Here is a 16,411-nt window from a genome sequence, read left to right as displayed (position 1 = left end):
TGAGGAAATATTGTGTGTTTTCACTTGCCTTCTTTAAAATAATTATTTTGTTTCTGATGATTTTACAATGGAGATGAATAACACTTAATTTAAACATTTTCAATTTATATATTTATCTATATATTTATATTATTTGTTTTTCAATGTAACTCAACTTGTATTCAGGAGACAGTGTGCTGCTCCTTCAAGGTAAAAGCATATGTGCTGATTTGCTCTTTTCACAGTGCATCCACTGTAATGTATTTATATGACTCTAGATCTATATTGAATTGCAGTCTGTGACAGTGGCTGTGGTCCCTGTTGTAATTTTACAATATGTACCAGCATGTTCCTGTTTATTTATAAAGTAATGAAATCAGCTTAAATCACCGCAAATTAGAAAAAGTAGAAAACCAAGAAAACACATTCAATGTAATGTTACTCTATAAATCATTTGTACAGCCGACTATGTTAAACTAATATTTGGTACATTTATATTAGAAAGACCAAATACCTTCATTGTCATAAACATTCTATATTTCCCATTTTAAAACACTTAACAGTCGATTTTAGTGAATCAAGCATAATCTCAGATTCTGAGTTCTTTTGCAGATGTGAAGAGCAAAGGTAGAGTGACAATGAGAGAGGACAAAACTGCGGTTGTTTGGTATATACTGTTCATAATAATCATAGATGACGAAACAAGCAAACAAACAAGCAAAGAACCTAACATTGAGCCATTGGCAGCGGCTGGTCCCCATTCACTTTTAAAAAGATTCCTGTTTAAGTCATCTGTGTGTAAAAGAGCACAAGTAAACACACAAGTTAGCTGTTCGCGTTGTAATTGGGGATTAACTCAATAATACTAATCAATTTAACTTACCATAACCTAATAATCCTTCCTAATAACGTTAACTGAGCTGGCTTTATCTGCTTTTAATCCAGTCTAAGGACACCTCGCCTTATTTACAGAAATGTTGAATAAAACAATTTTAGCTAAGAAGATACATTATTATTATTACTAGTTTTTTTAAATAATAAACAAGGTGAACCCCCCACTGACTTTATTCATTCACTTCCCTGATTTTAGAGTTATATTCTACAGAAAATGTAAACATCAGAACAAACTGCATCATGTAGTGATTCTAACATTAAGTGTTTACTCTGCTGGGACCTGGCTCCTCTTCAGAAGGCCCCATCCGGGTCCTCGGGCCTCAGCTTGGGGTACCCCACCCGGAAGTGGGTGGTGGAGCCACCGTCACCCAGCTGGTCACACCACCGTCGACACACTGCTGCTGCTGGGATGAAGCTCGCCGCCGGAGAACCACAGGAACTGGAACAAATCTGAGATCACGTCACGATCCCGGCGAAACGACACTTACTGAGATTTACACTCCAGAAGAAGAAGAAGAAGAAGAGGAGGAAGAGAGGGAGGACGGAAAAGAGGAGTGTTTCCAACATGATGGAAGAAATAGACAGATTCCAAGTGCCGAGCGCCGTGCAGGAGGCGGAGATGCAGGCGGAGATGCAGCCGCTGGTAAGTCCCGTTTGTCGGCTGTGATGTGATGGAGAGCATCGATCAGTGATCAGGAATCGCTCTCTTATTTAAAATGACGTGATTTACTCCTGGATGCTTTGTGTGTATAAGGACCAGTCTTGCTATGCGATGTGCTCCGGGATGAAAACAAATCCATCACCTGCCCCGCGTTATATTGTCTGATGGAACATCGAGTCTTTCCTCTGACAGACATAAAGTGATAAAGATGACAGTGCGTGAGGTGGTTCATCTAGTCGTGCACCAGGGTTCTGATGCTGTGTGTAAGCAGCATCCGGTGAGCTGCGTAGTGAGCAGCATCCGTCATGTCTGAAAACATCCACATCCTCAGCATCCATGCAGCAACTTCCGCGGCCTTATCACGATCACTGAGCGGCTCCCGATCTCTGACGTGCTCGTATTTAACACCGAACCACCGTGTGTGTTGTGTATGAGATGAATCAGTGTGAGTGAGATGGCCTGTGGGGGGGGGGGGGGGGGGGCCCTGGTGACTGCAGCCTGCGGGGCGGCCTCTGCTGCCCGCAGCTGTAACCAGACTGAACCCACAACAGTCTGACCTGCTGTCGCCTCACACCTCCCATCATCCCCTGCGCCTGGTGGGACCACTGGTCTCCTCAACTTTGCCCAGTGGACATGTATTTTATACGAGTGACTTCTGAGCTGGGATAAAAGGATAACAAATCAAGTTTAGCAGCCACTTAAAATTTGTTCAAATCATTTCACCATCTCAGTTTCTACCTCAACAGTGGAAGGCAACATAAAACCGCCAAACCTTGCTCTCTGAAAAATATCTGGGTTATTAACTCCTCAAAAGTAAACCAATCAATCAATCAAATAATATGTTTATAGCCCATATTCACTTATCACAATTTGCCTTATCAGGCTGAATGAGGTGTGACATCCTCCAACCAAAAAACGTACCTTAACTGGGGAAAATAAATCGAATGTACATATGTGAAAACCTGAGATAGAGTCACAAGAGAGGGAATCCTCTCCCAGAATGCACAGTGCCACGTGTCACAGAGCACATCAACACAACAACAATATTTACAACATTCATAAACAGTGTCTAACATAAACAGAGAGGATGATCAATGTTTATAGTTTTAAAACAAAAGAAAATGTCTGACAGAGGTGTATCATTGGTTCCCCCCACAAAATGTGTTCTACCGTCGACAGAGAGCGACTCTCCCTCACATGTCTTACGTATTTATGAACTGTTTATTCACATTGTCTGGGAGGGGAGGGAGAGTCTATTGTGCATTACAAAATACACATTAATTATTCATTCAATTCAGCGATGCACATTTTGTGCTCATCTCTCTCTCTCTCTCCGTGCCGTCTTCCCGCTCCTCTCTCTAGGACCCAGCCTCGTCCACGGTGTCAGAGGCGGACTCGGACCCCAGAGAGGGGGAGCCCGTCACCATAAACTACAAGCCCTCACCCCTGCAGATGAAAATAGGTGAGATGCTGCAGTATTTGTTGGCCAGGGGTCTGCACGTGGGAGGCAGGAAGCATTTCAATGTGAAATCCATGTATTATAATAAGTGCAGACGTGATACTTAAGGGGAGCAACTTTTCTAAAACCTGTCTATCACACTGCTAATTGAGGATGTGTGTTGAGGCTTAATAATTGTAAATTACATCATTAATTGTATTATTTCATCATCAATTTATTTTTGCCTTCAAATGCTCAGTCCCATACAACAAAATACTGAAAATGTAATGAATCCTCCCATTTCAGCTGGAGCAAGCTAATGTTTGGGTAAAACAACGACCCAATTATCAAAGTTAACATTAATAACTGTTTGTTAACAACCAACCCACTGAAATACCAATGCTTTCCGCTCTGATCCTTGTTAGTGTTTGTGTTATAGGAAAAGTATGAGTCACTCAGGCCTGTTTTATATTTGGAAACCTGTCTGTCTGGTTTTTGAAAAGCTGTTGTCCTTCAAGCTTCATTTCAGCACCTTGGACAGAGTCCAGAGTCTCTCAGCAGAGCTTCTTAGTTTTCTTTTACTGCTGATGTCAAACTTACTTCGACAAAGCCTTTAAGAAGCAACAATATTCAAACTGAGTAAAGTTTTCAGTGACAGAAATGTGCAGTACGTCAGCCACTGTGCAATTATGGTTTATTCATATTTCATATAGAAAGTGAAACCATAATGATGACCACAGTGGTAACTCATATTGTTTTATTGTTTTATCTTACTGGTTTTTCATCGTCTTTTTACGACAAATAAACATTGTGATAAAATGTATTATCTTTAAAACAGACTCTGAGCATATTGCTTTAATTGCGTTATTACGACATGAGTCACTTTGCCTTTGTGACCTTGAGATGTGAATTTGCATTTGATGGTTTTTAACAAGCTTCTCTGGGTTAAAAGTTTAAAGCAATTAACTGGTGGCAAATGTAAATCAAATTCCTTTTTCTAAAGCATTATATTTTATCGAGATAAAAAAAAGATACCTCATATATTTCACCACTGGCTCAGACTCCCCTAATAGCACTAATGTCTGCCCTTGTGATCTGATCACTGATGAGAATCAAACAAGTGAGAGAGGGGAGGTGAGAGTGTTTGATGTCACAACAGGATTCTGTTGTTCTCATGGTTTGAATCACCTCAGACGCAGCCCGCTGTTTAGAACAAACAGAAACTGATCGTCCCTGATGTCATGTCCTCAAAGTAAAATTGATTTGAAGTAGAAACAAACCCAGTTCTGTTCTCTGATCCTCACACCTCCTGATTAGTGTCTCTTTAAATTACACTGACGTCTCCTCTCGTAAATGTTACAACCTTAGAAGACTTCAACGGCGTTTACAGCGTGACAGAATAACCTGCAGCAGTAAGTTGAGAAAATATGACTTGCATTATATGTCCCTCACAAGCCATAATTCAGATAATTAAGCTCCCTAAGTTTTTTATGAATTTTTTTACGAGTAAAATTGCAGCAGCCAGAACAATATTTCAACCTTATTCATGTGTCATGTAAAGTTGATCTGATGTGTGTGTTCCTTTGTGTGTGTGTGTGTGTGTGTGTGTGTGTGTGTGTGTGTTTGTGTCTGTGTGTGTGTGTGTGTGTGTGTGTGTGTGTGTGTGTGTTGTGCAGAGAAACAGAGAGAGCTGGCCAGGAAGGGTTCGTTGAAGAACGCCAACACTGTAGGAAGTCCAGTGAACCAGCAGCCCAAGAAGAACAACGTCATGGCCAGAACACGGTAAGAGACGATCGCTCTGCTCCTCGGTTAATGGTGAAAATGAGACGAGTCGAAAGACTGCGTCTGTCTGAGAGATAGAGATCAGTAATCAAAATGGATTTCAGCTTTGTGACGGTCTGAGATTGGGCGAGAGGCGGCGCAAACCCTGGACAAGTTGGCAGCATATCGCAGAGCCAGCATACACAGACAAACAACCATTCACTCTGACATTAACCTACACTTTTCCCTGCCACATATGAAGGACTTTAGTGTCTTCACTTAACCTGAGCCCATCTGCGTGTCTTTGGACTGTGGGAGGAAGTCGGAGTATCTGGAGAAAACCCACCAGACACAGGGAAACATGAGAACACCAAACAGAAAGACCCTCTGGCTGTGCGGCGACACTGTTCACCACATCAGCCCTGTGATGGTCGTTCAAAATGACCCATTTGGGGATCTACATTTTTAACGGGCTTGAATGAATGTATTTTGTTCTCCTGTCCATTACTTGTCTTTTATTGATTCAAGGATTTGTCCAAAGACTCTTTCACGCTTCACTTCAGGTTTGAAGTTGTCTCAGGCTCTGCTCGCTTTTCTCTCAACATCTCTGTCGATTCTTTACTCACCTCGTTGTGATGTTCCCTCATTCGCCTCTTCCCCTCTTACACCTAATCTCTGCTCCTCTCACCCCCCCCCCCCCCACTCTGATTCTCCTCTATCCTTCCCTCCTTCTCTTTCTCTCTGTCCCCCCCCACAAAGGTTGGTAGTGCCCAATAAAGGCTATTCCTCTTTAGACCAGAGCCCAGACGAGAAGCCCCTGGTGGCCCTAGACACAGACAGGTGAACCCCCACACAACACACACTGCTCCTTGTCTCCATGGGTTTTGTTAAGGAGGCACATAAACACAAACACAATCGACCAACTTGTGTTTTTCCTTTGCAGCGATGATGATTTTGACATGTCTAGATACTCATCGTCGGGATACTCCTCTGCTGAGGTGAGTGCTCACATTTACTCTCTCCAATCCCTCCCTCCATTTTCTACGACTGCCGAGAAGCCAGGAGTCAGGATTTTATAATCCAGTCTTGGAGCTAGCCCATTTCCATCCATCCTGCTCATCCATGGTAATTCTTAGGCTTGTACAAGTGCACAGTTAGGCTGAAGATGCAGATGCACAGAAGTATATGTATGAGACACAACGCAGGAAACAAATGAAATGTCATCTTTGGATGACTGCTCCTGCAAATCCTGTTTTCAAAACGTCTGCAATTATAAGTGAACATAACAGACAGGCCGTCATATTTTACTCTCGGGAGGAATTCTCATTCTCAGCCTCTGCATCAGTTTCCTGTCAACTACATGTCCAGGCTTGAGGATGTGTTGAAAGTCATGTTTACAAACCGACAAGTGTTCATATCTTAATGCCACCATTCTGTAAATCGTCTGTATGTATAAAGCGCTTTGATGACCACTCAAAGCTATTAACAGTTTTGCCATTGACACATTCTCACACAAATTCATAAAGTGCATCTATGTGCAGCACACATCACTCACACACTTCTGGCACAGCCGTCATTTGGAATTTGGGGTCCAGTATCTTGCCGAAGGGCACTTTGGCGAGCAGAATGAGGGAGACTGGGATCAAATCCTCTACCCTCTGATTAATGGACGACCCGCTCTACCTTCTGAGCCACAGCTGTGCATTATCTAATTTTAATGATCTAATACGCAGTAAATGTAAGCCACTTTATCCATTCTCTCCTCTTTTTAGTACAAGCTAACTACAGCAAGTTTAGAGTTTTTGTCCTGCAGGGAATCGTGGTTGTTGTTTACACAGTTTATCTACATTTAGCAGGAGCTTTAATCCAAAGTGACTTCTAACTGAGGAACTAGACTCATGCTTCAGTACAGCAGGAGACCTGGGGGTAAACACTGAGTTCTAAATCTGTTCAATAGGACAAAGTGTTGGAGCTCAGGTAAAGAGGATCAGCGAATGTGCACAGTAGGTGCGAATCAGAGGTGTCAGGAGAGGAGCTGCTCTCAGAAGAGATGAGTCTCCGGCAGGCGTGTGAAGATGGAGAGGGACGGCTCTGCCCTGATAGCTTGTGTAAGTTCGTTCCACCGTCAGGCAACCACAAACTGGAACATCCTGAACTGAGATTGGTTTGTGTGTAGGGATTGTCGTGTCAGACGACATTCCCTGGTGGACCGCAGTGGCCGAGAAGAAGCATTAGCCAGTGTGATTGAGTCCCTGTAGACGGCTGCAGACACAGAAGACGCTGTGCACAAGAGACGCTGTAATGACTTGAATTAGATTTGGGTGGCGATGTGTAGCCAGTGGAGGTCGATGATCAGCGGAATGACACGTGCCCTTTGAGGATGATGGACGAGACATGCTGCTGCAGTCCGGACCATATGTATAAGGGTTGGACTGTGCATGATGGGAGGCCTGCCAGAGGGGCGAGCGATACCCAGGGGCTGCACCAAGAGTCGAGTGGGACTCTGAGTCAGGTAAAGTCTGATTCAGAGCCACAGACAGATGCAACAGGATCTGAGAAGGTTAACTGGTCATCAAACATTACACCAGGTCTCATGTGACCTTGTTTGGGTATTTTGAAGTTGATATTGCAGAGATGACAGTTATTACATATGAGGAGTGATGCTAGAAATTTAAATGAAGATATTGCTTCAGTTTTTCATGCAAAATCTTTGTGTGAAAAAAAAATCACACTCGGACCGAGTAGTTGTGATCATGTTCATTGCAAAGATCCAAGCGATGCTGCTCACAGCCATCTGTGAAAGTTCCTGAGAGTTTTAATATTTTTACACGGCACTTTGTCTTAATCTGCCAACAGTTAAATGTATGTTGTCATCACCAGGTTGGTTCTTTTTTCACTTGGTAAATGAGGCCTTTTAACTCACATATGATGCATCTCATTACAATCAGCAGGCTCATTCCTCCCCCCTCTGCCTTTTGAAACCTCCCTGTCCTGACACACAGCAAATCGTTGTTAATCCACTTCAGTTTGATTCTACTTGGTCAATTTTAGAGGTGTTGGTGGTTGGATTCTGTTGCCTGTGGACAGAGCAAGGCGAGCTGTGTTTCCAGTCTTTATGCTAAGCTAACATGTAGCTGAATCTAGCCACATGTTTGCCATACGACTAATGCACCACATTAGAAAGAGTATGCACCGTCTGTTTGGCTCTTTACGGGCAGGCATTGCTGTAACCTCTTCTCCCCCCCCTCCTCCCTCCTCCCTCCTCCAGCAAATCAACCAGGACCTGAACATCCAGCTGCTGAAAGACGGTTACCGCCTCGACGAGATCCCAGACGACGAGGACCTGGATCTGATTCTGCCCAAATCAGTCAACCCCACCTGCATGTGTTGCCAGGCAACCTCCTCCACCACCTGTCAAATACAGTAACCCTGCCCCATCTGACCTTCTGCCCCCACCCTCCCCGTTCCACAAAACATAACCCCCCAGATCTTCATCTGCTGTGAGTTTACTTTGCCACCACAGCAGCGACAGTGAAGCATTGGTAGAAAATTGTAACGACAGTTAAGTGCTATGATGATAATGACAAATAATACAGTTAATATATAGAAACATTGGTTTACATTTAAGGAGAAGGAATATATGTTAACATTATGACTATGTATTTAAAAGCGGTGGTTTCCTCCTATGGTAGGACGTGCACTTCTGTTTGGAATAACCTGACGTAACTTAACACACTGACAGAAAACAAAAGGTTAATTGATGCCGTAAAAAGAATTTTAATTTCCTTGAAGAATATGAGACATTATCATGACTCCTAACTCAACAGTTCTGCTTACCTGACTTCTTGGTTGCATTTTCTAGTTTATTTTTATTTAGTTTTTTATTTAAATGCTTACTTTTTTAAACCTGCAGGTTCAGTATGATTGTCTGTGTTGCTGTGGAGGTATTTGAGAAGTGTGGACTGCGGTCTTGGTCCCCCGATAGAGGAAACTGTATTCATTGTACTGTACAGGGTTGTAATGTAGCACAGGCCAGGTCATTGCACTGTAACACTTGTTTCTTCACAATGTTTTGCTTTCTTGCCCGACTGACTTGAGATGTTGCGTTCCAGAGTTTAGGGATGAACATGTACAGTAAATGGCTGAGGAACAAATTGCATGAAGAACACCTCACTGAAGTAATTGATAATAATAAGCAAGTACCTCGTTGCACATGATCTTTGAACCATTTATCACGTGCTAGTGTCGAGGCACAGGCTCGGTTTGTATTGGTTTGAATTTGCACAGTTTTGATTTTTATTTTTAGGCCCATATTTGTGGTCTTTCCTGCAGAGCGGTGACAGTGTCTTATCTGAAATGAACTGTGTCAAAAGGGAAGATTACTTATCGTTGCACCGACCCTCTAGCACATGACGTGCACATGATGCTTCCCATGTTATCAAGGCCAAAGGGATTCCTCCCCATATTTCTATCTATCTACAGGTCATAAAGGGAGCACACAGGTTCAGATGCAGAGATTTATTCTCTCCACACACACACACACACACACACACACACACACACACACACACACACACACACACACACACACATGCACTGACACATGTGCATGCATACAGACAAAGTACCAAAATAAAGAGGGAGATGGCATCTATTTGCCTCTTTGGACTTAATTTTGAGCACTAATATCCTTCATATATGACCCTCTCTGTCCCTTAAATCAGTTGATTATTTGCAATTAGAGTATGCCTTAAGTACAGAGAAGTTCAAACGATGCGCATTTATTCCCATCTTTATCATTTCATTTATTTGAAGAACATTTGCAGTCTATGAAGTTGTGCTTTTTTACATTTTGACATGAGTGATAATTGTTTTTCTTTGGTTTTCCTTTTTTTTAATGATTTTCTTGTACTCTGACACTTCCATTACAGTATTTAACAATGTTATTGTTATGTGCAGTGTATGAAAACAAATAAACACAGAGCTGATAGAGCACTCGCTTTCGTCCTCACTGTTTCTGTAACACCTTCTTTGCAGTGGTGGGTTAGGGTTAGGGTTAGGGTTGGTACTGTACTTAAAGTGTAGCAGGAGAGGACGTGTAGAAGATGTGGTGGTTGAGGGGTTTTAGTTTCAATATCGATTTAGCATTAACAGTTATATAATTTTATCAATAGCACAAAAGACATATATCTGTGCTTTACTTGAGTAGATTTATTTATAATTTTACTCCACTGCATTTATCCGCATATATCTGTACTCCCTTCTGTGAGACTCCGCCTCCTGCAGCAGCGGCATCACTGGTGAAGAGGAGACTCCTGAAATGAATTCAGAAGCCACCACCAAGACTCAGACATAATACTATAGTAGAGTGTTGTACTGGGAATAGACTAGACTCTGCAAGTTCTTTTACTTTTAATACTTTGAATATATTCAAAAGTTAGTATTTAGTAACTTCTACTCAGGAAGAAAAGTTGTTGTGGTCCATTTACTTCCTCCACCACTAGCACTGTACTATCATATATAATATTAATGAAATTCAGTAAGTCCAATGATAAATGGGTTTGATGTGGGAAAGAAGTACTGAGCACATACTTGAAAAGAAAAAATCATTTTAATGTTAAAATCTTTTGAGCAGTAATTATCACACAGCTACAGTGTGTATATTGCAATAACATGGGACCTGGATTGAAAGTCCCTGATTACAGCACAGTAGCATCAGAAGAAAAGGCTCTGACCTGAAAGGCACCAACATCTTATCAAGGTTGTCTTAATGCCAGAGAGACAAAACAAACAAACAGCATTTCACTTAACAAATGTAAGTAGTTTGGGTTCTGTGAGCAAACACCTGACTCCACACTCTATTTGGATGATGAATGCATTATGTATAAAAATAAAACGAATGACATCGACAATGTGGTGGACGAATAAGACCTCTTATCCCATTAGTAACAATATAAAAGATAACCAGACAAATAAAAAATAAAAACATTGTACCAAACAAATACATACAAACATGCTACATGATGGAATTCATTGATTCACAGACTAAATAATCACAAGAGGCTGCCTTAAAATGCTTGGACAGAGAATTAAAAAAAATGTTGTTTTGATTTTCTGTCATGAGAAATGTTGTGCTTCCACATCGCCACCAGGGGGTGTAGTTTAAACTGAAAGGACAGTGCGTCACATTATTCTTCCCTGATAATATGCAGTACGGTTACAGAGTAAACAAAACATAGTTTCAATGTACAGCAACTGGCACTGTTGGTGTTTATAAAAGACAGCCGCTGATATTCAGGGTGTTGAATATCAAACGGAAAGAATCTGACAATGTTCGTTCATGTAGTTTTTCCCCAAAAGTTGAAAATGTAGAAATTTCTCTCTGCTACAAAAACCCTTAAAAAAGGCACAGGCATTCTTGCTCGACACTCTGATCACTGTGGTCTGAACCCGGAGGAGAGAGAAAGTTACCGCTTCAATTTGACCCTGTAGTGCTTTGCTGCACCACCGACACAACTCAAGTCTGATAAAGCAACACAAAAGATGACTTTTATTTGCCTGTGTGTTATGAGCATTGTTAATTAATGGTGCTGCGGTCCACAGCCAAATGTATATGAAACACAGAAGCTCTGCAAGTCTCAATATTATAACTTTGTCCTATTACTCTCTAATGCCACCTAACTACAGGATACTGAGCTTATCATCCGTCTGGAAGGTAGTTTCATCTATTTACAGGATATCGCTGCTATACTGTACAATTGTTCTGGTCTGAAGAATAACTGTTCAAGTGTAAGTGTGTGTTTGCGTGTGCAACAATAGCGTTTGCTTTAAGACTATTCCCAAATCACGATGGGAATATCTCAGTCAGAAGATTAAGTCGACTTGTTTTCCTGTTTTCACCTACAAAGGAGGTGATGCAAAGTGAAAACATGTAGTGTTTATGAAAACGACTGTGTATATATATGTACATGGATCCACCCCGACAGTGGATTCTTCCAGTGGAAAAAAAATAAACACAGAAAACAAAATAAATTATTGCAAATGGTGAAACAAGTCGACCTGTCTGATTGACCCTGAATAACCTTTAATAAATAGCAGTCATCTCAGGGAATAAGAGAGGGAAACTGGATTTTGAGAACAGTCAGGCTGAAACTGTTTTGCACACTGGTTCCTGCACAGGAACTCTCTGGATAGTGGTCTGGCTGGTTGGGTTGTCTGTCTGGAAAGGACGTATGGGTGTGTGCATGTTTGTGTATGCCTCGGTTTCTACTACGTGTACCTGTATGTATGTACAGTATGTGGGTGTGTCTCACACCCCTGCAGGGCTTTGGTCTCCAGAATCAGACGACACAGACGTGGAGCAGCGCCGTCTCTTGGCGGCGCTGGAGCCCTGGAGCATGCTGGGCTGGAAGCCTGCGTGTCGCCGGGCGTGTTTAGTCAGGTGGTCGCTCCTCATGAAGCACTTGTCACACATTGGACAGTTGAAGCGCTTCTCGCCCGTGTGCGTGCGATAGTGCCGTGTCAGCTCATCTGATCGGGAGAACTTCTTGCCACAGTCTGGCCAGGTACATTCAAAGGGACGCTCACCTGAGGAAACACACACACACACATTCTGTGTTACTACACCATGACTGCATTTACATAATAAGCTCAACCTAACACCCTGTGTTTTATTAATAGCTTTTCTTGCACACTGCTAAAAAGTATACAGAAAAAAATACAATTATAGACAGAATATTTGCATGAACCATCAGAGGACACCTTCACTCTAATCTTCATTTACTTTTACACTCAAAACTGTGATATTACCTCCTCTTAATGTAGAGTGTGTAGGATTTAGTGACATCTAGTGGTGAAGATGCATATTGTAGCTGAATACCCCTCATCTCACCCTCCCCTTTCAAACATGAAGGAGAACCTGTGGTAGCCTTCAGTTGTCATAAAAACTCAAAAGGTGTTTAGATTGTCCAGTTTGGGCTGCTGTAAAAAACATGGCAGCCTCCGTAGAGAGACCTTGCTCCCAATGTAAATAAATGTAAATATAAAGTATTTAAATATAAAGGTCTTATTCTAGTCTAAGAAAACAACAATTTGTACAATTTAGATGAAACACACTCGTGAAAACATCACTAGGATTATTTTATATTAAATTTCTGCCATTTGATGCATTTCACCTAAATCTTACACACCGTACCTTGAACACTTGAAATACTGACAATGAATACAAACAACACACAGAAGCATGTGAAAACAGGAAGTGCAGAGAACAAACTTCACCCGAATTAGACTGTGTGTGCATGTGTGTGTGTGCGCGTGTGCATGTCTGTGTGTGTTTGTGCGTGCGAGTTGTTTCCTCCTAATAAAAATTTGGGACATTGCTGTAATAAACATCGTTTTCCCAGAACACAGTGATTTTGAAACATTGAGTCATGATAAGAGCCTTGTGAAGAAAAAAAAAGAAAGGAAAAAACCGGGGGAGAAATGGCTGCCTCCATCCACACCCATAGATTTATATACAAAGGCTAGATGTCTCGTCCGCGTTGCCGGCCAACGGAGCCGGACGTCACCACATGGCGGCCATCTTGCCAGAGGTTGCTCGCCCATAACATTGTGTTGGTAGTGTTAAATAACCATAACTTGCTCAATTTTCAACCGATTTTGAAACGGTCTGGTTTGTTATATACGTCAGAAATGTAATTATGACACTGCATAAATTATTATTTTTTTTTAGAAAATAACATAATTATTCACAAGTATGCAGTGTCATATCTACATCTCTGACACTGCTAACCCAAACCCTAACCCTGACAAACCAGACCGTTTCAAAATCGGTTGAAAATTGAGTAAGTTATGATTATTTACCACTACCAACACAATGTTATGGGTGAGCGAGCTGCCCCGTGGCAAGATGGCCGCCATGTGGTGACGTCCGGCTCCGTCGAATGAGACATCTAGTCCTTATATATATCTATGTGCACACCGCCCCTCCTCCTCCTCCCCCCACTCCCCCACCCCCTTGCACGTGCTTCACTGCACCTCGTGTTTCCTCTTGTTTACAACCCACCGTGCGGGAGGGGGCGGGGCGGACGGGAGCAGGCTGATGACGCGTCAGGAAGCGCTGGTGCAGCAGGGAGGGAGGGGACGGGGGGGGGGGGACATCTCAGGACACGGGACGGGCGAGGACACGGTGTCGCAGTGACCTACATGTGAGCACACGTGTGTCTATCTGCGCGTAACATTGATCATAAAAAGAAGTGTGTGTGTGTGTGTGGGGGGGGGGGGGGGGGCTGAACCTGAAGTTAACCCGATCGCGCACGGGGGGGGGGGGGGGGGGGGGCGCGGCGGGCACGCGGTGTTCCCGGCTCGTGTGAGGTCAGTGCGGGTTCGTGTCAGCACCACGTTTATATCACGCCCCCCCTCCCCTCCACCTCTCCCTCTTTCCTCCCCCATCCTAAGTCACATACAGCCCGTCACACCCCCCCACAGCCAGGGGGCGACTTCCTGGGACCCCCCCCGTTCCTATAACCTGTTATTCATTTATATGAACATGTGGTCCCTCACTTTACACTGATCAGGTCATGTCACCCCACACACACACAGTTACAACAACACAAACACACACCACACACACACACACAGTTATAACAACACAAACACACATGACATCACATGTGGGTCTTATAATAACTGTGTTATATCAATCTCTCGCAGTGACGTCGTGCAGCACAGTATGACGTCACTCCTATTCCCCATGTACGTTCTGACTGTGACGTCAGCATGAGATGAGCCCCACTGGTGAAAGTGACGCAGAGCGGCTCTCCGTGGGCCCGGTGCTGTCGGAGGCGTGTCCCCTGTTCCCTGTCCCCTGTCCCGTCTCCCCTGTCCCCTGTCCCCTGACTCACCGGTGTGGACCCTCAGGTGGGCTTTCAGGTGGGACGACTTCCCGTACACTTTCCCGCAGCCGGGGAAGGGACAGCAGTGTCTCTTCTCGGGAGACTGGTGCCTCCGCGCCGCTTTGTCCCGGGACAGCTTGGGGGTCCCCGGGCTCCGGCCGTCCCCGGCCCCCAGCCGGCCGCCGGCCCGCTCCACCTTCTCCAGCGGGCCCCCGGCGTCAGGACCCCCGAGACACCTGCCGGCAGCCGCGGGGCTACATTTGTTCAAGTCCAATAAAATCATCGCCACCATCAGCAGCGTCCTGTTCTCCTGGTTCTCTGTCAACATGTCCTCTGTCCGGCCCGGGGCTCGGCCGCCGGGGACACACTCTGCGGACATGTCCACCTCCGACATCACTGAGGCAGAGCCGGCCGGAGAGAGAGGAGCCGGGGGGCTGATCTGCAGGAAGTAGATCCCGGTTTAAAACAACTGGGGGGCAACACGGATGCGATCGGTCCTCCCAGGAGACATGTGGTCAACCATCCACACGTGTCCTCTTCAATGTGACTGTGGCCGGGCTGCGTCTTCTGCTGCAGAGGGACAAATAAACAGCTCTCCAGGAAAAACAGACGTGTCAGTCGTCCTCCCTCTTCTTCCCCTTCTTCCTCTCGATTCTTTCTCTCCCCCAGAGACACGGGTCGGTGGACTCTCCGGGACGCAGCTGTCGTGTCCGCGGTGCTTCTGCCTCTGTTCGCTCCCACACGCGTCAACTTGTCCTGATTCAGCCCTGGCTGCACTTCTCTCAACTCCAAGAAACTATTTCGCGGAATCCCGCGGTGTCATAATAAAGCGGCGCCCCGATTGGTCGAGAGGACACATGACTTGGTTTTTGGAATTGCTTGTTCACAGGGGTGAGTGACGGGACGATGGGCCAATCACTGACGAGGAAGGGGCGGGACCAGCCGGATGCTGCCTTCACGTACTTACAGTGGCTGGGAAATGCATTTCCATGAAAAGTTCATTTCAGGTCCATCTGTAGTCTCGATTTATTGTGTGTTCTAAATATCCCACCCATCATCATCATCATCATCATACATTCCACTTGTTTGTTTAATATTCGTATTTTGGAACAATATTTGTATTTACATTTGGGTCATTGGGACTTAAAAGTGCATGAATTTTTTCTGTCTTTCATGCATAAAAGACCGGCTCATTTGCCATTTCCTATTATAGACAAGTATGTTCTCCACGTGGTGTTGAGGAGGTACTTGAAGGCATCACATGAGAGGGGTTGAATTCAAGGCTGCATCAGAGCACCCCCCCCCCCCCCCAACCCCACACCCCCACCTCCACGCTGTTGTCCTTTGCTTTGCGTGAGAGGACAGAGTTGCGGAGGTGGAAACCTATTTACTTTATATCCACCGTATGGTTTTTGTGAAGCAAGTTGCAGAGGGGGTCAATTAGCGTTTTCACGTTTAGTTTGAGTCAACATAAACAAGATCCTGAACATTTGCATGGAAGAGACTTTGTTCTGAGAAACAAAGAACCCCCCTCACACACAAACACACACACACACACACACACAATAGAGTTTAGGATTGCTCAAGAGCATCTGCGCCTGCAGGTCACACTGTCCGTAAACCAGTGAGCGCCGCTGTCACAGTGTACATATTTCACGATGACAGATAAGATTCATTGTGTTGCGGCCACACGGACCGGCAGAGTTGTTGCTGCAGCCTGGTGTTGGGATCATATCTTTCTTAAGGGGCCCAGTGGTCACTGCTGTTGTTGCTGAATGCGAGTCC

At 44.2% G+C, this 16,411-nt stretch overlaps 2 protein-coding genes across 4 annotated transcripts; one reads left to right on the top strand and one right to left on the bottom strand.

The window, feature by feature from the left end:
- The first annotated feature begins 1,438 nt into the window (after positions 1-1,438).
- Positions 1,439-8,160, top strand: fam219ab (family with sequence similarity 219 member Ab). Of its 3 annotated transcripts, none has more exons than XM_061072206.1 (6): positions 1,439-1,465; positions 2,897-2,953; positions 4,657-4,754; positions 5,493-5,573; positions 5,677-5,731; positions 8,002-8,160. In XM_061072206.1, exons 1-6 carry the CDS (start codon positions 1,439-1,441, stop codon positions 8,158-8,160), a joined length of 477 nt encoding a protein of 158 aa, XP_060928189.1. The 3 variants fall into 3 exon arrangements, with proteins under 3 accessions (XP_060928189.1, XP_060928188.1, XP_060928187.1); XM_061072205.1 differs by having other exon boundaries at positions 2,897-2,996; positions 4,649-4,754; XM_061072204.1 differs by having other exon boundaries at positions 1,439-1,516.
- A 2,165-nt stretch (positions 8,161-10,325) lies between these two features.
- Positions 10,326-15,450, bottom strand: klf9 (Kruppel like factor 9). The gene is made up of 2 exons (XM_061071819.1): positions 14,636-15,450; positions 10,326-12,320 (listed from the first exon to the last, which is right to left on the bottom strand). Exons 1-2 carry the CDS (start codon positions 15,018-15,020, stop codon positions 12,043-12,045), a joined length of 663 nt encoding a protein of 220 aa, XP_060927802.1. The 5' UTR covers positions 15,021-15,450; the 3' UTR covers positions 10,326-12,042.
- Positions 15,451-16,411: the final 961 nt, after the last annotated feature.

Source organism: Limanda limanda, chromosome 5 (assembly GCF_963576545.1).
Source record: "Limanda limanda chromosome 5, fLimLim1.1, whole genome shotgun sequence".
Classification (NCBI taxonomy): domain Eukaryota; kingdom Metazoa; phylum Chordata; class Actinopteri; order Pleuronectiformes; family Pleuronectidae; genus Limanda; species Limanda limanda.
The sequence above is the reverse complement of the archived record's forward strand: the minus strand, read 5'-3'. Positions and strand labels throughout refer to the sequence as shown.